This window comes from Podarcis liolepis, assembly GCF_965112155.1.
Source record: "Podarcis liolepis genome assembly, chromosome: 7".
NCBI lineage: Eukaryota > Metazoa > Chordata > Lepidosauria > Squamata > Lacertidae > Podarcis > Podarcis liolepis.
The window spans coordinates 89,508,652-89,532,537 of record NC_139561.1 but is presented as its reverse complement, the minus strand read 5'-3'; the positions used below and the strand labels follow the sequence as shown (position 1 = coordinate 89,532,537).

General features: G+C 55.2%; 1 protein-coding gene across 1 annotated transcript; it reads right to left on the bottom strand.

Moving 5' to 3' along the window:
• Nucleotides 1–75: 75 nt before the first annotated feature.
• TTC9B (tetratricopeptide repeat domain 9B) lies at nt 76–23,070 on the bottom strand. Its single transcript, XM_083516358.1, has 3 exons — nt 22,457–23,070; nt 3,613–3,795; nt 76–451 (listed from the first exon to the last, which is right to left on the bottom strand). The coding sequence occupies exons 1-3, from the start codon at nt 22,911–22,913 to the stop codon at nt 369–371; spliced, it is 723 nt and encodes a 240-aa protein (XP_083372484.1). The 5' UTR covers nt 22,914–23,070; the 3' UTR covers nt 76–368.
• Nucleotides 23,071–23,886: the final 816 nt, after the last annotated feature.

Genomic DNA, 23,886 nt, shown 5'->3' with positions numbered 1-23,886 from the left:
GGGGTGCCCCTCTCTGCTCCCAGTGCCCCATAGCCAATCCGACAGATGCACATCTTGCAAATTCTCTCGGGGGGGTTTTGTGTTTTTTTTTTGGTTTGGTTTAGGTTTTGTTTTTATATAGAAAAAGGCAAAGCAGAAAGAAGCAGCCCCCAACAGTGTTTTGGCAAAATGCTACATGGTCAAGTCCCGATCTGTCCTTCATGGGCGGCATAGCGCTGAGCTGGGGGTTCTCTGGCCGCCGTGGCACCTGCCAGGGGCTCGCTGGGCACCTGGCGGCATCTTCCTGGGTCCTGGAGTGCAGCGGGTGGTGGGTTCAGGGCACGGCTGGCACCACGTGCAGAAGCCTCTGTCTGTCTCCGATGGGGCAGCTACGCAATCATCTCCTTCTCCCGCTGGCTGCAGCGGCTGATCTTAATCTCTGTCAGCTGGATGTAGCGTAAGACGTTGGTGTCTGCAAGGAAAGGGAGAGGCAGAGCCTGTGAGGAGGAGGAGGAAGAGGAGGAGCAGTGGCGTAGCGTGGGTTTTCAGCACCCGGGGCAAGGCAAGTAATTTGCGCCCCCTAACCCGGGGCAAGGCAAGTAATTTGCGCCCCCTAACCCGTGGATTTTAGCACTCGAGTCTCTTCCGCGCCCCCCCCCCCGATGTTGCGCCAGGTGCAGCAGGCCCCCCTGCACCCCCCACACTATGCCACTGCTCCCACCACAAGTCTTCAGGACAGCCTTCCGAAGGCTGGCGATGGGAGGAGGTCTCTCCGCCCCACCGCCAGCCTTCGGAGGAGGTCCGAGGACAGTGGGGTTCCTGCTTCCTCCAGGAGGGCCGGCCAAACGTGCCCCCCCAAATGTTGCGCCCGGTGCGGCCGGCACCCCTGGCACCCCCCACGCTACGCCACTGAGGAGGAGGAGGAGGAGGAAGAAGAGGAGGAGGAGCCACGGCAGCTCTCCCTTCCCTGGCCGCATCCTGGAAACCCAAGACAAGTCCTCCTGCCCAGGGTCAACCCTCCCCAGCTGGTTCAGCCAGGCCCCATCCAGGGAGGGGGTCCTTCCCAGCCAGCCCTCCTAGTCACAGTCCTTTTAAGCTGTAGTTGCCACCAGGGGATGAACCCCAAACCTTTGAACCCCAAAGGTGCGCTGTGCCACTGAGCTGAGATTTCAGGCCTTGCCACCTTCCCTTTCCACAGCCAAGCAGGTCCCCCGCCTCTCCCTCCCAGCAAGGCACAAGCAAGTGAAATAAAAAAAGTTAAGGTCTTATATATATATATATAATAAATCTTCATAACTGCATATATAAACCACATGTCTGAAACCCCACAGAAAAAGTCCTGAAACCATTTTGTCCCTCCCAAATTGACCTCAAATATTTCTCTGCAAGGTCAAAGGAAAATGGAAAAGCCTCCCCATTGTCTTTTCATTCACAAACCCTGTCTTAAGGGTATATCTGTGTATGAATAGGGTGAGCTTGTGACCTGGCCCAGGAACTAAGTATTCATCATTACAAAAGACTGGCCAGGCTCCTCAGGGTATCCAATCAAGTAAGCATTAACAGGTAACCTGCCAGACAGGAGATAAACAGCACACTCAGATTTCTGCTGTAGACCGCCTCTTCTGTGATGTAGGTATGATGTTTCTGGGGGTGGTCTTGGACTCCAGGGCGGGCAATTTAAAATGTCTATATAAGGGCGGGCACACCTTGGTTCTGAGTCCTCCTCTTTCTCCTGCATGTGAAGGGGGCACCCTGTTGCAACAGTTCAATAAAGATCAGGCTTACTAGCTGCTTTGCTTCTCAATATTCTCTGGTTAGCCTCTGTTATTTTCCCCCGACCGATGGAGAACCTACAAAGGACTCTACAAGGGCTCCTGTGTCCCCCATTAGGGAATAAGGGCAGATTTATGTTTATTACACAAGGGACCCACCTTCCTATGAAGTAAGCTTGCAGTGTTTGGGGCTTCTTAGCTCAGAGGAAAGGCAGGTGAGAGACGACGTGATGAGGAGTTTATCAAATTAGGCAGAGAAATGCTAGAAGTCGTGGGGAAGCTGAATATTGGAAGAGCCTGGGCAGGTAAAAGAAAGCCCTCTTTTTACCTATGGAACTCCCTGCCACAGGAGGCAGAGGTGGCTTTAAAATAAGATTAGACTAATTCATGTAGGAGGAGAGGGCTTTGGATGGCTACTAGCCAGGATGATTGTTCTCTGCCTCCACTATCAGAGGCAGCTGTTGAAAACAAAAAATTGCCCTTTTTCCCCTTATGGGGTATCCAAGAGCCCATATAGAGTCCTTACGTGGGTTCCCTATTGGTAGGAGAGAATAACAGAGGCCAAGCAGAGAATATTGAGAAGCAAAGCAGCTAGTAAGCTTGATCTTTATGGATCTGTTGCAACAGGGTGCTTCCCTCACACGCAGGAGAGAGGAGGGACCCAGAAAAATGGCGCGCAAGGCCTTATAAAGACTTTCGAAATTGCCACCCTGTAGATCAAGACCACCCCCAGAAACATCATACATACATCACAGAAGGGGTGTAACCTAAGACCACCCCTCAGATACATCACACCTACATCACAAAAAAGGCAGTCTTAAAACAGAAATTTGAATGTTGTTTTTCTCCTGCGTTGTTTATCTCCTGTCTGGCAAGTTACTTGATTGGATTTCCTGGGTAGCCTGGCCAGTCTTTTGTAATGATAAATACTTAGTTCCTGGGCCAGGTCACAGGCTCACAGCCTATTCAAACACAGACATACCCTTAAGACAGGATTTGTGAGGAAAGAGACAATGGGGAGGTTTCCCACTTTGACCTTGCAGAGAAAACATTTGCTCAGTTTAGGAATCAAAATGGCTTCAGGCCGGTGTTCCTGAGCTGATCTATGTACATGCAGTTGTGAACATTTGTTGTTGTTTAGTCATTTGGTCGTGTCCGCCTCTTCGTGACCCCCTGGACCAGAGCACGCCAGGCACTTCTGTCTTCCGCTGCCTCCCACAGTTTGGTCAGACTCATGCTGGTAGCTTCGAGAACACTGTCCCACCATCTCGTCCTCTGTTGTCCCCTTCTCCTTGTGCCCTCCATCTTTCCCAACATCAGGGTCTTTTCCAGGGAGTCTTCTCTTCTCATGAGGTGGCCAAAGTCTTGGAGCCTCAGCTTCAGGATCTGTCCTTCCAATGAGCACTCAGGGCTGATTTCCTTCCGAATGGAGAGGTTTGATCTTCTTGCAGTCCATGGGACTCTCAAGAGTCTCCTCCAGCACCAGAATTCAAAAGAATCAATTCTTCGAACATTACCATATATCTAAGACCTCAAAATTCCTATCACACAGCAATGCTGGAAACCACAAGAGGGAAGAGTTGATCCTGTGTTCAAATCCTGCTTGGGGGTTTCCCTTTTGGGCATCTGATCGGCTACTGTGAGTGCAGGATGCTGGCCTCGAATGGCCTGATCCAGCAGCCTTGTCTTATGTTCTTAAAGTGGAGGAGCTGCCAGGGGTTGAGCCCCAGACTCCTGCCCCCAGAAGAGGAGGTGCCCTGCCTCTGAGCTGCGCTCCGTTTCAGGCCTTGCCAACTGCCCCTTCTACTCCCACCCCCTTGCCCACCTCTCCCTCCTGCCACGGGCCAAGCAAAGCACCCACCTGCGGGCTCCAGGCTCTTGGCCTCTTTCAAATACAGCAGGGCATTGTCGTAGTCGCCCAGATGGTAGAAGGCGATGCCCGCCCGGTACATGGCTTTGAAGTTCCTCTTCTCCTTGGCAAGAACCTTGAGGCAATAGTCCCGCACCCTCTCATAGTTCACCAGCTCCGATTGCAACAGGCAGGCTGGAGAGAGAGAGAGAGAGAGATGCTGGGGTGTGAATAGATCAGGGGTAGGCAAACTAGAAGGTCAGCGGTTCGAATCCCCGCGACGGGTGAGCTCCCATTGCTCGGTCCCTGCTCCTGCCCACCTAGCAGTTCGAAAGCACACCTGTGCAAGTAGATAAATAGGTACCACTCCAGCGGGAAGGTAAACGGCGCTTCCGTGCGCTGCTCTGGTTCGCCAGAAGCGGCTTAGTCCTGCTGGCCACATGACCCGGAAGCTGTACGCCGGCTCCCTCGGCCAATAAAGCGAGATGAGCGCCGCAACCCCAGGGTCGGTCACGACTGGACCTAATGGTCAGGGGTCCCTTTACCTTTACCTATGCAAACTAAGGCCTGGGGACCGGATGCAGCCCAATCACCTTCTCAATCTGGCCAGCAGACGGTCTAGGAAACAGCGTGTTTTTACATGAGTAGTATGTGTCCTTTTATTTAAAATGCATCTCTAGGTTGTTTGTGGGGCATAGGAATTTGTTCATTTCCCCCCAAAAAATATAGTCCAGCCTATCACATGGTCTGAGGGACGGTGGACTGGCCCACAGCTGAAAAAGGTTGCCAACCCCTGGAATAGATGTTAGGAGAGGGCCTTCTGGCGGATCCCTCCCTGCTAAAACTGTGCTCTGATGGTGTTTCCTGCTTGGCAGGGGGTTGGACTCGATGGCCCTTGTGGTCTCTTCCAACTCTAGGATTCTATGATTCTATGATTCTAGTTAATGAGGGAGCCAGCCTTTTCCCAGGTGGCTCCTTCTGAATCCTTGCCCATCCTGATCCTGCAAACCTGCACGCTGCTCTACCTGGCCTTGGTGCGATAGCCCTACGTGCCCAAGAATGCAACCACTATCAACGATGTTGATTTTTTTAAATTAAAAAAATATATTTTAAATATTTATAAACTGCACTTTCATGGGAAAAGAACAAGGCCTAGCACAGGACAGGACAGAAGGCCAGGATGCAGCCCCCACCCAGCTGGCCTTTCAACAAGCTGCATCCTTGGGACACAGGTGGCGCTGTGGGTTAAACCACAGAGCCTTGGACTTGCCGATCAGAAGGTTGGCGGTTCGAATCCCCGTGACGGAGTGAGCTCCCGTTGCTCGGTCCCTGCTCCTGCCAACCTAGCAGTTCAAAAGCACGTCAAAGTACAAGTAGATCAATAGGTACCACTCCAGCGGGAAGGTAAATGGCATTTCCGTGCGCTGCTCTGGTTCACCAGAAGCGGCTTAGTCCTGCTGGCCACATGACCCAGAAGCTGTACGCTCGGCCAGTAAAGCGAGATGAGTGCTGCAACCCCAGAGTCGGCCACGACTGGACCTAATGGTCAGGGGTCTCTTTAAAAACAAAAACAAAAAACAAGCTGCAGCATTGTCACCAGGGAGGGGTGTGCGCAGGGGGTGACATCCTCCCCCCCACCTTGGTTGGGTCTCTTGAGTTGAAAGGCAGCTGTGCCACAAGGCAGGTGCTGAAGGAGATTGGGCCAGGACCCCCGCAAAGGGATACTCGTCCCCCCCCCTCAACTGTGCTAAAAAAAAAAAGTCCTGGAAATCAGAAGAAGTACCAGCATTGAAAGATCGGCAATATAATTTTTTTGGAATACTTGAATTAGCAAAAATTACGGCAACAGTTAGAATGCAATCTAATCAAAATCTCAAACAGGAATGGAAATGTGTAGAAGAATACATGACCAAAACATGCTCCAAGAAGAATTTATTGATTATGCATAGAGTGATTCCACAAAGTTAAGTTAAGCTAAGCTGATATATAAGACTGAATGTTTAATAATTAAGATGCAAAAAATTACAATCTCAATAATAAAGTTATAAAATAATAACAAGGAAGTCACGCACGGGTGGAGGGAAGACACAGGGCAAGAAATAAGAAATGGATAAATGTTGGTACATAATGAAACGTGAAAATGTGAATTTACGAATACAGCGGTACCTCGGGTTACATACTGTCAGGGCTGCCGCCCAGTCCCAGCTCACATAGGACCAAGTCAGCCAGCGTTCAGTTTCAAAGAGTCTTTATTGGATTACAGGTTCCATTTCCAAACTGCAACGTGCAGCCCTACTTCTTCTAGGTCAGAACGACGAAGACCCGTCTGAGTCTCCGCCTCTAGCGCACCAGCTTAATACCCTAGCCTTGCTCCACCTCCTGCGCCTTTCCTTCCGTCTCTGGGTCCTCCTGCCCCCCTGGGTCTCTCCCTTCCTACTCTCTTCTGACGCGGACCCCCCTGACCCTTCTGCCTCCTTGCGGCGGGCTTTGGGACCCGGTTCACTCTCTGGGCTGCTGACTGCGCCAGCTTCCGCTACATTTGAACTTGGCGCGCGCGCCCAACTCTCCACTTTCCTCTTGATCGTTTCCTCGCTCCCCGAGGTGGGCGTGACTACTCCTGACTCATGCCCTCCCTCCTTCTGAAAGTCTCCGGAGCCCGATATCTGGTCCCCTTTCTCCCCGCTGCTCCCGGCTGGGAACGTGGGTCCCGATCTCCAACTGCTGCTTTCTGATCCCTCTCTGGACCCTTCTTCCTGGGGTGTCCCCCTGCTCTCCCCCCTTGCTCTGGCTGCTGGCGCTCCCTTCTGGGAATCCTCGGACTCGCTAGACAGGCTCGGTGATCTCGGGTCGTCATCCCCACTCATCCTTCCTTCGTATTCCTCCCCCTCGCTCTCTGTCTCCTCCCTTCTCTGCGTCTCTGCTCCTGAACCCCTGACATCCATCCCCCCCTCGAAGCCCCCCCTTCCCCCCTCCCCGCTTTCAAGGGTGGTCGGTGGGTGCTCCGTCATCACGGGAGTGAATGTCGGATACAGTTCGCTCCCCGTTGCTGGCCGCCAACTGAAGACCTCCGAGTCTTCCTCCCCGCGTTCGTCAACGGTGGTCTCCTCCGCCTCCATTTCGGTGCCGCCGTGCTCGAAACCAAGGTCCTCCCCGCAAACGTCCATGTCCGTCTCTGCGTCTGTCGCTGGACCTGGTGTCTCCTGCCACTTCCGGCGCCACTGCTCCTCTGGCCGATCGTCCCACCAATACGAGTTGTCGGACGCCGAACCCTCCGGTGACCCCTCTGGGGAACGTGTGCGCGGTGCGGGTTCCCCTTCCGAGTCGAAGCCATGGAACGTGCTGGAGGAAAGCGTGGGCGTGAACAACCAGTCGTCGAAGAAGCCCGCTGGCATAGGTCTGTGTGGGAAAAGGGCATGAAACTCATCCTTGAGCAGGGGTTCCTCCAAGGCGTAGTCCGGCACCCAGCTATTAGTACTGGCCCGGGTGCCCTCCCTTGCTAGGAGATATTCTACTCCGTCTTCCCCCCATCTGGAGTCCAAAATCTCCGTGACTTCGTTGATGGGGTCCTGCTGTGGCAATCTTCCCACCTCCGTCCGCTCCGGAGACTGACTCGGTGCCGTTCCTGGTTCCTGGAACCTGTGCGGTGCCCTGTAGGGAGTGAGCACCGACCTGTGGAACACCGGATGCATCCTGGAACCCTCTGGTAGCACCAGCCGGAAAGCCACCGGGTTGATCTGCGCTTCGACTCGGTATGGACCGAGTTGCTTGTGCCCTAGCTTCCTCTTGGCTAACGATCGGGTCGGCACCGCGTGGGCTGCCAACCAGACCCAGTCTCCCACTCGGATCTCCTCGCCCACTCGCCTGTGCTTGTCAGCTTGGACCTTGTATGCGTGCTTCGCCAGCTCCAGCTGCCGTCTGAATTGATCGTGGACCTCTTGCAACTCAGATGCGAAAGCGTCCGCCGTCTGTGGTTCCCCTTCCCCCACTCTGTCCAGTCCCGGGAAGGTTCTGGGATTCCTCCCATTGTTGGCGAAGAACGGCGTCACCCCTGTGGATACGTGTTTCGTGTTGTTGTAGGCGAATTCGGCGAGCGGCAGGTAATCCACCCACGTCGCAGGCTGTTGATTGGCATAGCATCTCAGGTACTGCTGCATGATGGCATTGACCCTCTCCGCTTGCCCGTTGGTCTGCGGGTGCCTTGCCGATGTCAGGTTGATCTTGACGTTCAGGAAGCCCATCAGCTTTTGCCAGAAATTCGAGATGAACTGGCGTCCGCGGTCGGACAGTATAGACCGCGGCAGCCCGTGCACTTTGAACACGAGATCTATGAACAATTTGGCTGTTTGTTCTGCCGTGGCCACCTTCGCACACGGTATGAAATGTGCCATCTTGGTGAACAAGTCCACCACCACTAGTACAGCTGTCTTGCCTCTCGAGCTGGGTAGATCCGTGACAAAGTCCAGGGCCACTCTCTCCCATGGTTCAAACGGCGTTTGCAGCGGTTCCAGCAGTCCCGCCGGTGGTTTGTGCACCGGCTTGGCCCTCTGGCAGGTGTCGCACCTCGCGACGTAGTCCGCGACTTCCCCCCTCAGTCTGGGCCACCAAAAGTCTCTTGCGACCAATTCCACCGTTTTTTCTGTGCCAAAGTGCCCGGCCGTGGGTGCGTCGTGCAGCTGCTGCAGTACCCGGGCGCGAAGTTCGTCTCCCGGCACGTAGACGGCCCCTTTACGTAAGAGCAAGCCGTCTCGTATCTGGAACTCGTCGCCCTTCGCCGTGCCCTTGTGCACCTCTGCCATCTTCGCCTGCGCGAATGAGTCGTCCGTCAACGCCCGTCGCACCGCATCCAGGTCTACTGTGGCTGAAGCGCACGCCCACGCTGTTGGCGCGAAGATGTGCATGGCCGCCGCTGGCGTCGCCTCTTCGAGGTACTGCGGTTTTCGGGACAGGGCATCCGCCATGATGTTGGTGTCGCCCGGGACGTACTCAATTCGGAAATTGAAGTCAGCAAAGAACTCCGCCCAACGGATCTGCCTCTGGTTCAGGAACCGAGCCGTGCGCCAGTGCTCCAGATTCTTGTGGTCCGTGCAGACCTGCACCGTGTGCTTGGCGCCGATCAGGAAGTGCCTCCACGCCTTGAAAGCTGCATGAATGGCAAGCAGCTCCCTATCCCAGATGTTGTAGTTCTGCTCCGACTTGCTGAGCTTTCTGGAGTAGAACGCCCCCGGCCTCCAGACCCCCTGCGGGTCCTTCTGCAGCAGTACCGCTCCCACTGCTCTATCGGACGCGTCTGTCTCCACCCTCAGCGGTCTGCTGGGGTCGATATGCAGCAGTTGCTCTTCCGACGCGAAGAGACGCTTGAGTGTCTGAAAGGACCGCTCCGCCTGCTCCGTCCAGATGAATTTCTTTTTCTTGGAGCTTAGCGTGTCCGTAATAGCTGCCGTCTGCATCGCGAACCCCTTGATAAACTTGCGATAGAAATTGGCGAATCCGACAAACCTCTGGACCTCTTTCCGGTTGCGCGGGCTCTTCCAATCCAACACCGCACGAACCTTGGCGCTGTCCATGGCTAGCCCCTTGTCCGACAGCTTGTAACCCAAGAAATCCACCTCCGTCGTGTCGAACTGGCACTTCTCCAGTTTGGCGTACAGTCTATGCTGCTGCAGCCTCTTCAGCACCTCCCGAACGTCCTGGTCGTGTGCTTGCTGCGAGTCAGAGAATATCAGGATGTCATCCAGAAAGCAGACGCACTTCTTGTAGAGGAGTCCCGCCAACACGTGATGCATAAAAGCTTGAAAACAGTGAGAACCGTTTTGCAAACCAAACGGCATCACTCTGTATTCGTAGGTGCCCAGAGGCGTGAACATGGCTGTCTTCCACTCATCGCCCTCCCTCATGCGGATGAGATTGTACGCTCCTCGCAGGTCCAACTTGGTGAACACGCGTCCCTTGCGCACCGTCGCCAGCAGGTCGTCAATCCTGGGCATAGGGAAATCGGAGGGCTTGGTCATTCTGTTTAAGAGGCGGTAATCCACGACCAATCTTTTTTGGGGCGTGTCCTTCTTATTCACGAAGAAAACAGGACTGCCCCCTACTGCGCTGGACTCCCGGATGAAACCGCGCTGCAAATTGTGATCGATGAACTGTTTGAGTTCCTGTAGTTCGTCCTCAGACATGGAATATAGCTTCCCCTTCGGCAGCGTCGCCCCTGGCAGGAGGTCAATCTTGCAGTCATATTGCCTGTGCGGTGGTAGTTTGTCTGCCTCTTTCTCGCAGAAGACCTCCAGAAAGTCCGCGTATTTGTGGGGAACTGCTTGCAACGTTCCCAACTGCAGTTGTGAGTCCTCCTCCTCCCCCTCCTGCCTGGGCAGGATGCAGTGTTCTGCGCAGTAAGAGGAGCCGAAGATCAGCTGTCTCTGGTACCAAGCCAGCGTTGGACTGTGCCTGTCCAGCCAACTCATGCCCAACACAATGGGCGTGTCCGACAGTCGGGTGACATTAAAACTGATGACTTCCCTGTGGTTACCAAGTTGCATCACCATTGGTGGCGTCTGCTTCACCACCTGCCCCCCTAGCAACTCTCTGCCATCCACTGTGACGACTTGCAGGGGCAGAGTGGCAGGCAGCAGCTTTATAGCGTGCTGCTCCACAAAATCCTGTGCTATAAAGTCTGCGTTGCTTCCAGAATCCACAGAAAGCGGCACTTCGATGGTGACTCCATTGGGTAGCTGGAGAGACGCTGTGAGCTGCACTACTGGTTTGGGTGGGAGGGGGTCCGTGGGTTGCAATATCGCTGGGGACTGCTTCACTGATGCGTCTGGCTGGGCCCCAGTGCCTCTGTCTCCAGCCAGACATCGTCATTTCCCTGCTGGGCTTCGCTGCATTGCGTGGCCACTTTCACCGTTGCGGAGGCTGCAGCGTGCTTGGAGCTCCTCTGGGGACACTCTTTCGCCAAGTGTTGAGGGCTCTCGCATATGTAACACTTCCTGGTCCCTCTAGGAGGTTTAGTCTTGACTGCTGTCGGTGCAGAGGCTCTGCTAGCTGACTGAGCCCTGGCGCCTCCCACTTCCATAGGTTCCACTCCCCCTCCTGGCGGAGGTGTGGATTGCGCACGCGCTGCTTCCCTTGGAACGAAAGAGAAACTTCTCGCTGCTTCGCGCCCTCCACGTCCTTCATCTCTGCACCATGGACGTTCTTCCAGCCTCACCCCCACAGTCAGCGCCCTTTGGACCACCTCCTGCGTGCTTCGGGGCCTCTCCCCCCTCGCAATTTCATCCTTCACAGCAGAGCTGAGACCCTCCCAGAACAGGTCCCTGACTGGGGGCGAGTCCCGGTCCCATTCCAATGCACTGACCAGCGCAAAAAAGCGGGCGTGGTACTGCCGGACGCTCGCCCTCCCTTGTTTCAGTCCATGAATCTCCCGTCGGGCAAGATCCACATCAATGGTAGACAAAAAACACGCATCCATCGCTTTGATAAAGGCATCTGCACTCTGAAGCGCCGGATCTTTATCCCTCCACAAATTGCGCAGCCACGCTTTCGCATCCCCATGCAAATGGGACAGTATAAACCCCACTTTCTCTTCCTCATCTCTAAAGTCTTTTGCCAGCAGTTGCAGTGCGCACATCACATCTGCTCGAAAGTTGGGGTACTGTTGTAAATTCCCATCGAAGTGAGCCACCAGCCCTCCTGCTCTCCGTGCCAACCCAACCCCCTCCGGTCTGGGTCCTGGCTGCCCGTGCTTAACCCATGCTTCAAACCTGGCGTGGAGATCTCGGTAGGCGGCTGCCGCATCCTCCTCCCTTTTCTTGGATGCCAGTACCTCCGCATTCAATTGGGTAACTGCCTGTTGCAGCGCTGAAACTTTCTCTGCTTCCGTCATCTTTGCCAACCGTCGTGAGCTTGCTCCCAAACACCGATCCCCTCCTCCAGCTGCTTCTGTCTCCGCTGCGAGGTATCAGGTGTCAGAAGCTTGAGTGACGGGTCTTACTGTCAGGGCTGCCGCCCAGTCCCAGCTCACATAGGACCAAGTCAGCCAGCGTTCAGTTTCAAAGAGTCTTTATTGGATTACAGGTTCCATTTCCAAACTGCAACGTGCAGCCCTACTTCTTCTAGGTCAGAACGACGAAGACCCGTCTGAGTCTCCGCCTCTAGCGCACCAGCTTAATACCCTAGCCTTGCTCCACCTCCTGCGCCTTTCCTTCCGTCTCTGGGTCCTCCTGCCCCCCTGGGTCTCTCCCTTCCTACTCTCTTCTGACGCGGACCCCCCTGACCCTTCTGCCTCCTTGCGGCGGGCTTTGGGACCCGGTTCACTCTCTGGGCTGCTGACTGCGCCAGCTTCCGCTACATTTGAACTTGGCGCGCGCGCCCAACTCTCCACTTTCCTCTTGATCGTTTCCTCGCTCCCCGAGGTGGGCGTGACTACTCCTGACTCATGCCCTCCCTCCTTCTGAAAGTCTCCGGAGCCCGATATCTGGTCCCCTTTCTCCCCGCTGCTCCCGGCTGGGAACGTGGGTCCCGATCTCCAACTGCTGCTTTCTGATCCCTCTCTGGACCCTTCTTCCTGGGGTGTCCCCCTGCTCTCCCCCCTTGCTCTGGCTGCTGGCGCTCCCTTCTGGGAATCCTCGGACTCGCTAGACAGGCTCGGTGATCTCGGGTCGTCATCCCCACTCATCCTTCCTTCGTATTCCTCCCCCTCGCTCTCTGTCTCCTCCCTTCTCTGCGTCTCTGCTCCTGAACCCCTGACATCCATCCCCCCCTCGAAGCCCCCCCTTCCCCCCTCCCCGCTTTCAAGGGTGGTCGGTGGGTGCTCCGTCATCACGGGAGTGAATGTCGGATACAGTTCGCTCCCCGTTGCTGGCCGCCAACTGAAGACCTCTGAGTCTTCCTCCCCGCGTTCGTCAACGGTGGTCTCCTCCGCCTCCATTTCGGTGCCGCCGTGCTCGAAACCAAGGTCCTCCCCGCAAACGTCCATGTCCGTCTCTGCGTCTGTCGCTGGACCTGGTGTCTCCTGCCACTTCCGGCGCCACTGCTCCTCTGGCCGATCGTCCCACCAATACGAGTTGTCGGACGCCGAACCCTCCGGTGACCCCTCTGGGGAACGTGTGCGCGGTGCGGGTTCCCCTTCCGAGTCGAAGCCATGGAACGTGCTGGAGGAAAGCGTGGGCGTGAACAACCAGTCGTCGAAGAAGCCCGCTGGCATAGGTCTGTGTGGGAAAAGGGTATGAAACTCATCCTTGAGCAGGGGTTCCTCCAAGGCGTAGTCCGGCACCCAGCTATTAGTACTGGCCCGGGTGCCCTCCCTTGCTAGGAGATATTCTACTCCGTCTTCCCCCCATCTGGAGTCCAAAATCTCCGTGACTTCGTTGATGGGGTCCTGCTGTGGCAATCTTCCCACCTCCGTCCGCTCCGGAGACTGACTCGGTGCCGTTCCTGGTTCCTGGAACCTGTGCGGTGCCCTGTAGGGAGTGAGCACCGACCTGTGGAACACCGGATGCATCCTGGAACCCTCTGGTAGCACCAGCCGGAAAGCCACCGGGTTGATCTGCGCTTCGACTCGGTATGGACCGAGTTGCTTGTGCCCTAGCTTCCTCTTGGCTAACGATCGGGTCGGCACCGCGTGGGCTGCCAACCAGACCCAGTCTCCCACTCGGATCTCCTCGCCCACTCGCCTGTGCTTGTCAGCTTGGACCTTGTATGCGTGCTTCGCCAGCTCCAGCTGCCGTCTGAATTGATCGTGGACCTCTTGCAACTCAGATGCGAAAGCGTCCGCCGTCTGTGGTTCCCCTTCCCCCACTCTGTCCAGTCCCGGGAAGGTTCTGGGATTCCTCCCATTGTTGGCGAAGAACGGCGTCACCCCTGTGGATACGTGTTTCGTGTTGTTGTAGGCGAATTCGGCGAGCGGCAGGTAATCCACCCACGTCGCAGGCTGTTGATTGGCATAGCATCTCAGGTACTGCTGCATGATGGCATTGACCCTCTCCGCTTGCCCGTTGGTCTGCGGGTGCCTTGCCGATGTCAGGTTGATCTTGACGTTCAGGAAGCCCATCAGCTTTTGCCAGAAATTCGAGATGAACTGGCGTCCGCGGTCGGACAGTATAGACCGCGGCAGCCCGTGCACTTTGAACACGAGATCTATGAACAATTTGGCTGTTTGTTCTGCCGTGGCCACCTTCGCACACGGTATGAAATGTGCCATCTTGGTGAACAAGTCCACCACCACTAGTACAGCTGTCTTGCCTCTCGAGCTGGGTAGATCCGTGACAAAGTCCAGGGCCACTCTCTCCCATGGTTCAAACGGCGTTTGCAGCGGTTCCAGCAGTCCCGCCGGTGGTTTGTGCACCGGCTTGGCCCTCTGGCAGGTGTCGCACCTCGCGACGTAGTCCGCGACTTCCCCCCTCAGTCTGGGCCACCAAAAGTCTCTTGCGACCAATTCCACCGTTTTTTCTGTGCCAAAGTGCCCGGCCGTGGGTGCGTCGTGCAGCTGCTGCAGTACCCGGGCGCGAAGTTCGTCTCCCGGCACGTAGACGGCCCCTTTACGTAAGAGCAAGCCGTCTCGTATCTGGAACTCGTCGCCCTTCGCCGTGCCCTTGTGCACCTCTGCCATCTTCGCCTGCGCGAATGAGTCGTCCGTCAACGCCCGTCGCACCGCATCCAGGTCTACTGTGGCTGAAGCGCACGCCCACGCTGTTGGCGCGAAGATGTGCATGGCCGCCGCTGGCGTCGCCTCTTCGAGGTACTGCGGTTTTCGGGACAGGGCATCCGCCATGATGTTGGTGTCGCCCGGGACGTACTCAATTCGGAAATTGAAGTCAGCAAAGAACTCCGCCCAACGGATCTGCCTCTGGTTCAGGAACCGAGCCGTGCGCCAGTGCTCCAGATTCTTGTGGTCCGTGCAGACCTGCACCGTGTGCTTGGCGCCGATCAGGAAGTGCCTCCACGCCTTGAAAGCTGCATGAATGGCAAGCAGCTCCCTATCCCAGATGTTGTAGTTCTGCTCCGACTTGCTGAGCTTTCTGGAGTAGAACGCCCCCGGCCTCCAGACCCCCTGCGGGTCCTTCTGCAGCAGTACCGCTCCCACTGCTCTATCGGACGCGTCTGTCTCCACCCTCAGCGGTCTGCTGGGGTCGATATGCAGCAGTTGCTCTTCCGACGCGAAGAGACGCTTGAGTGTCTGAAAGGACCGCTCCGCCTGCTCCGTCCAGATGAATTTCTTTTTCTTGGAGCTTAGCGTGTCCGTAATAGCTGCCGTCTGCATCGCGAACCCCTTGATAAACTTGCGATAGAAATTGGCGAATCCGACAAACCTCTGGACCTCTTTCCGGTTGCGCGGGCTCTTCCAATCCAACACCGCACGAACCTTGGCGCTGTCCATGGCTAGCCCCTTGTCCGACAGCTTGTAACCCAAGAAATCCACCTCCGTCGTGTCGAACTGGCACTTCTCCAGTTTGGCGTACAGTCTATGCTGCTGCAGCCTCTTCAGCACCTCCCGAACGTCCTGGTCGTGTGCTTGCTGCGAGTCAGAGAATATCAGGATGTCATCCAGAAAGCAGACGCACTTCTTGTAGAGGAGTCCCGCCAACACGTGATGCATAAAAGCTTGAAAACAGTGAGAACCGTTTTGCAAACCAAACGGCATCACTCTGTATTCGTAGGTGCCCAGAGGCGTGAACATGGCTGTCTTCCACTCATCGCCCTCCCTCATGCGGATGAGATTGTACGCTCCTCGCAGGTCCAACTTGGTGAACACGCGTCCCTTGCGCACCGTCGCCAGCAGGTCGTCAATCCTGGGCATAGGGAAATCGGAGGGCTTGGTCATTCTGTTTAAGAGGCGGTAATCCACGACCAATCTTTTTTGGGGCGTGTCCTTCTTATTCACGAAGAAAACAGGACTGCCCCCTACTGCGCTGGACTCCCGGATGAAACCGCGCTGCAAATTGTGATCGATGAACTGTTTGAGTTCCTGTAGTTCGTCCTCAGACATGGAATATAGCTTCCCCTTCGGCAGCGTCGCCCCTGGCAGGAGGTCAATCTTGCAGTCATATTGCCTGTGCGGTGGTAGTTTGTCTGCCTCTTTCTCGCAGAAGACCTCCAGAAAGTCCGCGTATTTGTGGGGAACTGCTTGCAACGTTCCCAACTGCAGTTGTGAGTCCTCCTCCTCCCCCTCCTGCCTGGGCAGGATGCAGTGTTCTGCGCAGTAAGAGGAGCCGAAGATCAGCTGTCTCTGGTACCAAGCCAGCGTTGGACTGTGCCTGTCCAGCCAACTCATGCCCAACACAATGGGCGTGTCCGACAGTCGGGTGACATTAAAACTGATGACTTCCCTGTGGTTACCAAGTTGCATCACCATTGGTGGCGTCTGCTTCACCACCTGCCCCCCTAGCAACTCTCTGCCATCCACTGTGACGACTTGCAGGGGCAGAGTGGCAGGCAGCAGCTTTATAGCGTGCTGCTCCACAAAATCCTGTGCTATAAAGTCTGCGTTGCTTCCAGAATCCACAGAAAGCGGCACTTCGATGGTGACTCCATTGGGTAGCTGGAGAGACGCTGTGAGCTGCACTACTGGTTTGGGTGGGAGGGGGTCCGTGGGTTGCAATATCGCTGGGGACTGCTTCACTGATGCGTCTGGCTGGGCCCCAGTGCCTCTGTCTCCAGCCAGACATCGTCATTTCCCTGCTGGGCTTCGCTGCATTGCGTGGCCACTTTCACCGTTGCGGAGGCTGCAGCGTGCTTGGAGCTCCTCTGGGGACACTCTTTCGCCAAGTGTTGAGGGCTCTCGCATATGTAACACTTCCTGGTCCCTCTAGGAGGTTTAGTCTTGACTGCTGTCGGTGCAGAGGCTCTGCTAGCTGACTGAGCCCTGGCGCCTCCCACTTCCATAGGTTCCACTCCCCCTCCTGGCGGAGGTGTGGATTGCGCACGCGCTGCTTCCCTTGGAACGAAAGAGAAACTTCTCGCTGCTTCGCGCCCTCCACGTCCTTCATCTCTGCACCATGGACGTTCTTCCAGCCTCACCCCCACAGTCAGCGCCCTTTGGACCACCTCCTGCGTGCTTCGGGGCCTCTCCCCCCTCGCAATTTCATCCTTCACAGCAGAGCTGAGACCCTCCCAGAACAGGTCCCTGACTGGGGGCGAGTCCCGGTCCCATTCCAATGCACTGACCAGCGCAAAAAAGCGGGCGTGGTACTGCCGGACGCTCGCCCTCCCTTGTTTCAGTCCATGAATCTCCCGTCGGGCAAGATCCACATCAATGGTAGACAAAAAACACGCATCCATCGCTTTGATAAAGGCATCTGCACTCTGAAGCGCCGGATCTTTATCCCTCCACAAATTGCGCAGCCACGCTTTCGCATCCCCATGCAAATGGGACAGTATAAACCCCACTTTCTCTTCCTCATCTCTAAAGTCTTTTGCCAGCAGTTGCAGTGCGCACATCACATCTGCTCGAAAGTTGGGGTACTGTTGTAAATTCCCATCGAAGTGAGCCACCAGCCCTCCTGCTCTCCGTGCCAACCCAACCCCCTCCGGTCTGGGTCCTGGCTGCCCGTGCTTAACCCATGCTTCAAACCTGGCGTGGAGATCTCGGTAGGCGGCTGCCGCATCCTCCTCCCTTTTCTTGGATGCCAGTACCTCCGCATTCAATTGGGTAACTGCCTGTTGCAGCGCTGAAACTTTCTCTGCTTCCGTCATCTTTGCCAACCGTCGTGAGCTTGCTCCCAAACACCGATCCCCTCCTCCAGCTGCTTCTGTCTCCGCTGCGAGGTATCAGGTGTCAGAAGCTTGAGTGACGGGTCTTACTGTCAGGGCTGCCGCCCAGTCCCAGCTCACATAGGACCAAGTCAGCCAGCGTTCAGTTTCAAAGAGTCTTTATTGGATTACAGGTTCCATTTCCAAACTGCAACGTGCAGCCCTACTTCTTCTAGGTCAGAACGACGAAGACCCGTCTGAGTCTCCGCCTCTAGCGCACCAGCTTAATACCCTAGCCTTGCTCCACCTCCTGCGCCTTTCCTTCCGTCTCTGGGTCCTCCTGCCCCCCTGGGTCTCTCCCTTCCTACTCTCTTCTGACGCGGACCCCCCTGACCCTTCTGCCTCCTTGCGGCGGGCTTTGGGACCCGGTTCACTCTCTGGGCTGCTGACTGCACCAGCTTCCGCTACATTTGAACTTGGCGCGCGCGCCCAACTCTCCACTTTCCTCTTGATCGTTTCCTCGCTCCCCGAGGTGGGCGTGACTACTCCTGACTCATGCCCTCCCTCCTTCTGAAAGTCTCCGGAGCCCGATATCTGGTCCCCTTTCTCCCCGCTGCTCCCGGCTGGGAACGTGGGTCCCGATCTCCAACTGCTGCTTTCTGATCCCTCTCTGGACCCTTCTTCCTGGGGTGTCCCCCTGCTCTCCCCCCTTGCTCTGGCTGCTGGCGCTCCCTTCTGGGAATCCTCGGACTCGCTAGACAGGCTCGGTGATCTCGGGTCGTCATCCCCACTCATCCTTCCTTCGTATTCCTCCCCCTCGCTCTCTGTCTCCTCCCTTCTCTGCGTCTCTGCTCCTGAACCCCTGACACATACGCTTCAGGTTACAGGCTCTGCTAACCCAGAAATATTACCTCGGGTTAAGAACTTTGCCTCAGGATGAGAACAGAAATCGTCCTCTGGCAGTGTGGCGGCAGCAGGAGGCCCCATTAGCTAAAGTGGTGCTTCAGGTTAAGAACAGACCTCCAGAACGAATTAAGTTCTTAACCCGAGGTACCACTGTATAATGTATATGTATCATTATGTAAAGATTTCATATATGTATTGCAACATTAATAATAAAATAAAATAAAATAATAAAAAGTCCTGTTTTAGGGTTGCCATTGCAATGGCAGAGCTTTGATGCTTACAATGTCCCTGGCAGATCTGTCCGGTTGGGCTTGATGTGCCCCTCCTCCCTCCTCCTTTCCTCATCTGCCATCCAAATCATTCTCTTCCTGGCTGTTTTTCAAGAGGCAAAACACAGGCAGGTTCATTTAAGGTTGCCCCCCTCCCTTCTGCTTGACTCCGGCCGTGGCTGCTCTGCTTTGCCCCCTCTGCCACCCTGCAGGAGGGCAGGATGCCCACATAACGCAGCACGAGGGGCCAGATTCAGCCTCCCTCCTGAGAATCTCAATATTCTTCCTCAAAAGCAGGGGTCAGCAACCTTTTTCAGCCGTGGGCCGCTCCACCGTCCCCCAGACCATGTGGGGGGCCAGGCTATATTTTGAAAAAAAGTATGATTGAATTCCTATGCCCCACAAATAACCCAGAGATGCATTTTAAATAAAAGGACACATTCTACTCATGTAAAAACACACTGATTCCTGGGCTGTCTGCAGGCTGGACTGAGAAGGCGATTGGGCCGGATCCAGCTCCCAGGCCTTAGTTTGCCTAGTAAAGGGACCCCTGTCCATTAGGTCCAGTTGCAGATGACTCTGGGGTTGTGGCACCATCTCGCTTTATTGGCCGAGGGAGCTGGCGTACAGCTTCCAGGTCATGTGGCCAGCATGACTAAGCTGCTTCTGGCGAACCAGAACAGCGCACGGAAACGCCGTTTACCTTCCCGCTGGAGTGGTACCTATTTATCTACTTGCACTTTGACGTGCTTTTGAACTGCTAGGTTGGCAGGAGCAGGGACCGAGCAACGGGAGCTCACCCCATCGCAGGGATTCAAACAGCCAACCTTCTGATCAGCAAGTCCTAGGCTCTGTGGTTTAACCCACAGTGCCACCTGCGTCCCTTTTTTAGTTTGCCTACCCCTGCTCAAAAGCAAACACGATTGTGGGAGGGGAGCAGGCAGTGAGACCTCAGCAGCTGGAAAAGAGGCAGGACAGGATTTCCAGATGCTGCGGTGGGGGGGCGAGCGCTTTGAGTTGTGGTGGTAGCAAACCAGGATCGTTCAAAGCTCTTCATGCCCCCTCAGGAGGAGCAGGATCAATTTTACCAAGTAGTAAGCAAATGGGACGCGGGTGGCGCTGTGGGTTAAACCACAGAGCCTAGGACTTGCCGATCAGAAGGTCAGCGGTTCAATTCCCCGCCATGGGGTGAGCTCCCGTTGCTCAGTCCCTGCTCCTGCCAACCTAGCAGTTCGAAAGCACCTCAAAGTGCAAGTAGATAAATAGGCACCGCTCCAGCGGGAAGGTAAACGGCGTTTCCGTGCGCTGCTCTGGTTCGCAAGAAGCGGCTTAGTCATGCTGGCCACATGACCCAGAAGCTGTATGCCGGCTCCCTCGGCCAATAAAGCAAGATGAGCGCCACAACCCCAGAATCGGCCAAGATGGGACCTAATATTCAGGGGTTGACATTTTGTGTGATTCATAAAAGTCGCCAAACCAAAAGAAACAGTCAGGTGTCGCCAACAAGAGCAAGCGTCGCTGTGGTGCAACGGCTAGAGTGCTGGCTCATGGCCAGAGAGCTCTGGGTTCAAATCTCTTCAATCAGCCATTAAGCTCTCCAGGCCAGTCACTGAAATTATGCAAAATTCATCTCACAGTGTTGCTGTAAGGGCAGAATGGGGGTGAGTCTTCCCTGATTTTATTTTATTTCTTGAAGAAATGTTGTCCCCACCCCCATATGTGGTGAAGCTGTTGGGAAATGGTCATAGCAACTATTGAGGAAATGGTTCACTTTTATTGCACAAGAGACAATGTAAATATTAAAGCGTATCAAGCACAAAAGCCGTATCTTGTGCTGCATGCGAGAAATTCCCTTTGCTAAGACATAGAAGCCAAGCTGGATACCAAGAAGAAGAACTAATTAGGAATTAGCTAATTAGAGAACTAATGAGTATGCAACACCCGGTCTCTAAAACAGGAAGAGAAGGAAAGAGGGAACTGAACCATACAATCCAATATATTAAGTATTGGGTTTCCCTGATTTAGGGGTCGGCTGTTGGCTGCCATAGGCAGTATTATTACCCCTTCTTATCCTTTGGGAGATACACATATAAATAATGATTTTCTATAGTATTAAAACTTCACAGGATTGTAGCAAATACCAAGAGATGTGAATATTTGAGATTATAATTAAGAAGCACTTACACCCCTTCCCTTTCTTCATATTGTTGTTGTTGTCAAATTAAATTTATATACCACCTTTCATCAAAAGATTTCAGGGCGGTTCACAGAATAAATGGTATTGTCCGGATTTGTATGACTATTTGACTTAAAAAGGGGAGTGGGGAGTGGCAGAGCCTTGTACACTGACTTGAGCTCCTTGGAGGAAAGGTGGAAATAATAATAATAATAATAATAATAATAATAATAATAATAATAATAATTAATACCCCACCCATCTGGCTGGGTTTCCCTAGACACTCTGGGCGGCTTCCAACAAAATACAATAAAACATCAAATGTAATACTTCTGAATTTCGAGGGGAATAAATGGATTTCAGTCCTGCGGGCTAGCATTCAAAAATTTCATGTCAAAATTGTAAATATTGGTGAATGAGATTTGCATGGTTTTGTTTCATCCCTAGCAGGAAGTACCCAAAGAAAGAGGAAGGAGAAGGTGAGGGAGGGGCAAGGAGGGTCAAAGGTCAGGGAGAGGGGGTCACTGCTAGAGGGGAGGCCACCGCCAATATACAAAAGTCTTAAACACATACACCTGATGGATTCCCAAGGGAATCTTCAACCTTTGCAACAGGTGAGAGAAGCAGGACCTCGAGGGTTTTCCCCTGAAACCCTTGGCCTTGGCTGCGATGTTCCTCCTCTCCGCTTGGAAGAGGAGGACCTTGGGAGATGGACCAATGGGTGGGTGGGGAGAACATCCCTTGGACTTTGTGAAATTTTGAATATTTTGTTAAGGGAGGGGTGGCCATCTGGCCAGCAACACCACTGGCCACCTCACCATCCCCGGCTCTTGGGTCTTCTAAACATTTTCTCAGAGGGCAGGTGGACATCCTAGCCTTAAGGCAGCAATTTCTGCCTCACCCCCTGCCCCCCCACTTGATTCCTCCTGGCACAACTTCCCAGGGGCTGAGCCTCTGACTTTGGCCCTCTGGGCTGGAGGCTTCTCTGCTTGGTATTATCCTGGCAACCTGAACAGTCCCCTGGGAACCCCGTACCTGCAACACCAGGCCTTTCCCTGGGCGTTGCAGGTTGCAGGGTTCAGATCTCCACAGACCCCCCGCTAAAGAGCTGCAAATTGTCTGGTGCAAAGGGGACCCCCCTAAACGAGGGACGTCCTTGCCCGTTTCCCAGAGGGGGCGCTTTTGACTAGGAAGGGATCAGAGGCTGGGTCTTGGCCCCAATTAGGGGTGCCAACTTGAATAAAATACAGTGGACGCTCGGCTTGCGAACATGATCCATGCTGGAAGCACATTCGCAACCCGTAGCATTCGCAACATGTGCACGTGTGGGTTGCGATTTGGCGCTTCTGTGCATGTGCAAGCGTTGAAACCTGGGATTAATCTGTTCCGGTGCTTCCGGGTTCGGTGCAGTGCGCAACCCGAAATCGCACAACCTGAAGCGTCTGTAACCCAAGGTATGACTGTATTGTGGGGGCCCAGGTAAGGCCCACCCTGCATAATCACACGCTATTCGAATGGCAATGGCCGCCAACTTAGAAGGGGCAGCCCCCTCAAATATTCTGACCCCTAGGAGTAGGAAAGCAGGATTGGAAAGGGCTCCCCCTGCCGGCTGGACACGGGAGGCGCATGAGAGGGATCCAGAGACACGTCTGAAGAGGGACAGCTTCGTCACGACACGGGGGTTCTTTTGCCTGCTTGGAGAACCTTCCAAACTGGGAGGGGGGTCCCGTTGCCAGGCGAGGGCCCCCCACCTTCTTCCTCTGGGCCTGGCACACAGCTCCCCTCACCCCCCCCAAAAAAAGAGAATCCGCCCCAGCCTTACCTGTCAGGCTGTTGTAGCACTCGATCTCGGTGCCCTCGACCAGCGCCCGCTGCTCCTCGGAGAGGCGCTGCTGCCAGCCGGCCCTCCGCAGCGGGCTGCTGCCGTCCTCGGCCTCGGCCTCCAGCCCCTTGAGCTGCAGCAGCGCCCGGTGGTACTTCCCGATGGCCTCGCGGAACTTCTTCTGCTTGTAGCAGCGCCCGCCCTCGGCCTTGAACTCCACCGCCTGCCGGATCTTGGCCTCCAGGTCCGGCTGGGGCTCGGCGGCGCCCGCGGCGGCGGCCCCGCGCAGGTGGGCCCGGCCGCCCCCGACGGCCGCCCCTCCGCCGCTGCTGCCCCCTCCGCCGCCGGCCTGCGGGCAGCTCCTCTTGTAGGGGCTGCGCTGGTCCATGGCCCCCGTCACAGGCCCATGCTCGGGCGCTTGTCTCCGCTGCACCCGCTGGAAGAGCGCGCTGTGCATCGACGGCGCCCCGGAGCGGAGCTTCAGCACCAGGGACAGCGCGCTAGCGGTGCATTGTGGGAAACTCCCTCCGCATCAGCACCGCCGGCCGGGCTGACCTCGGATGTCTCGGCGCCCAGCGAGGAGGCGGCGGCAGGCAGGCGCCCTTCCGCTTGGAGGGACTGGGGGCGGGAGGGGGGGGACGCAAAGGAAGGGAGGGGCCACAGGCAAGCCCCGCCTCCTCCGGAGTATGGGTGCGGGTGGGGTTGTGCCGGGAGCGCCGTTTCCTGGCGGAGGGTTTCTGATGGAGAAGCGCTGGAAGCTGCCTTCTGCCAAGAGCCAGAGTTGCAGTCTCGTAATGGGACACCCAGGGGTCGTCTAGTCCAACCCCTGCTGTAACGCAGGAGGCTGAAGAATCCCTGAAAAATTCCTGGAGAGGCTGCCGGGAACTGGAGGCAAACAGGTGGGGTAGCTCAATTGGGAGACTCTTAATCTCAGGGCCATGGGTTCAAGTCTTACGCTGGGCAAAATATTCCTTGGTTGCAGGGGATTGGACTAGATGACCCTCGTGGTTCCTCCCAGCTCTATGATTCTGTAATGCCAGGGCACTTCTGCAAGGGAATGGCTCCTTCTGAGTGGGAAGAATATTTATCCAGGTCGCCTGCTAGTGATGTCTGAAGAGCAATGCAGGAATTTTGACCAGAAAGATGGCAGAACATCATTTGTGACAGGCAGCTTGCAGTCACCCTTAGTGGACCATCAGTGTTACGGTCTCTGTATTGACATTGGAGGTATCAGTGAGTGGGGGTGGAGTGGGGGGGGCAGAAGAGAAGGCTCATCAAGCCTTCCAACTATGTAATGCCTTCGTTTAAATTTGCAATGTTCTGTTTTTGCAACGTTTTACCATGAAAACAATTTTAAATCATAGAGGTAAGATTCGAACTGGGGGCTTCCTGGGACGTAGCTTAAATGCTTCACCACTGGGCTACAATAG

Excerpts from the sequence above, each read along its gene's own strand:
- TTC9B (XM_083516358.1), bottom strand. The coding sequence starts at position 22,913 with ATGCACAGCGCGCTCTTCCAGCGGGTGCAGCGGAGACAAGCGCCCGAG. Across the intron at positions 3,796-22,456 it reads GTGCTACAACAGCCTGACAG|CCTGCCTGTTGCAATCGGAG; the intron begins GTAAGGCTGGGG and ends CTCTCTCTCCAG. Across the intron at positions 452-3,612 it reads CAAGAGCCTGGAGCCCGCAG|ACACCAACGTCTTACGCTAC; the intron begins GTGGGTGCTTTG and ends CTTTCCTTGCAG.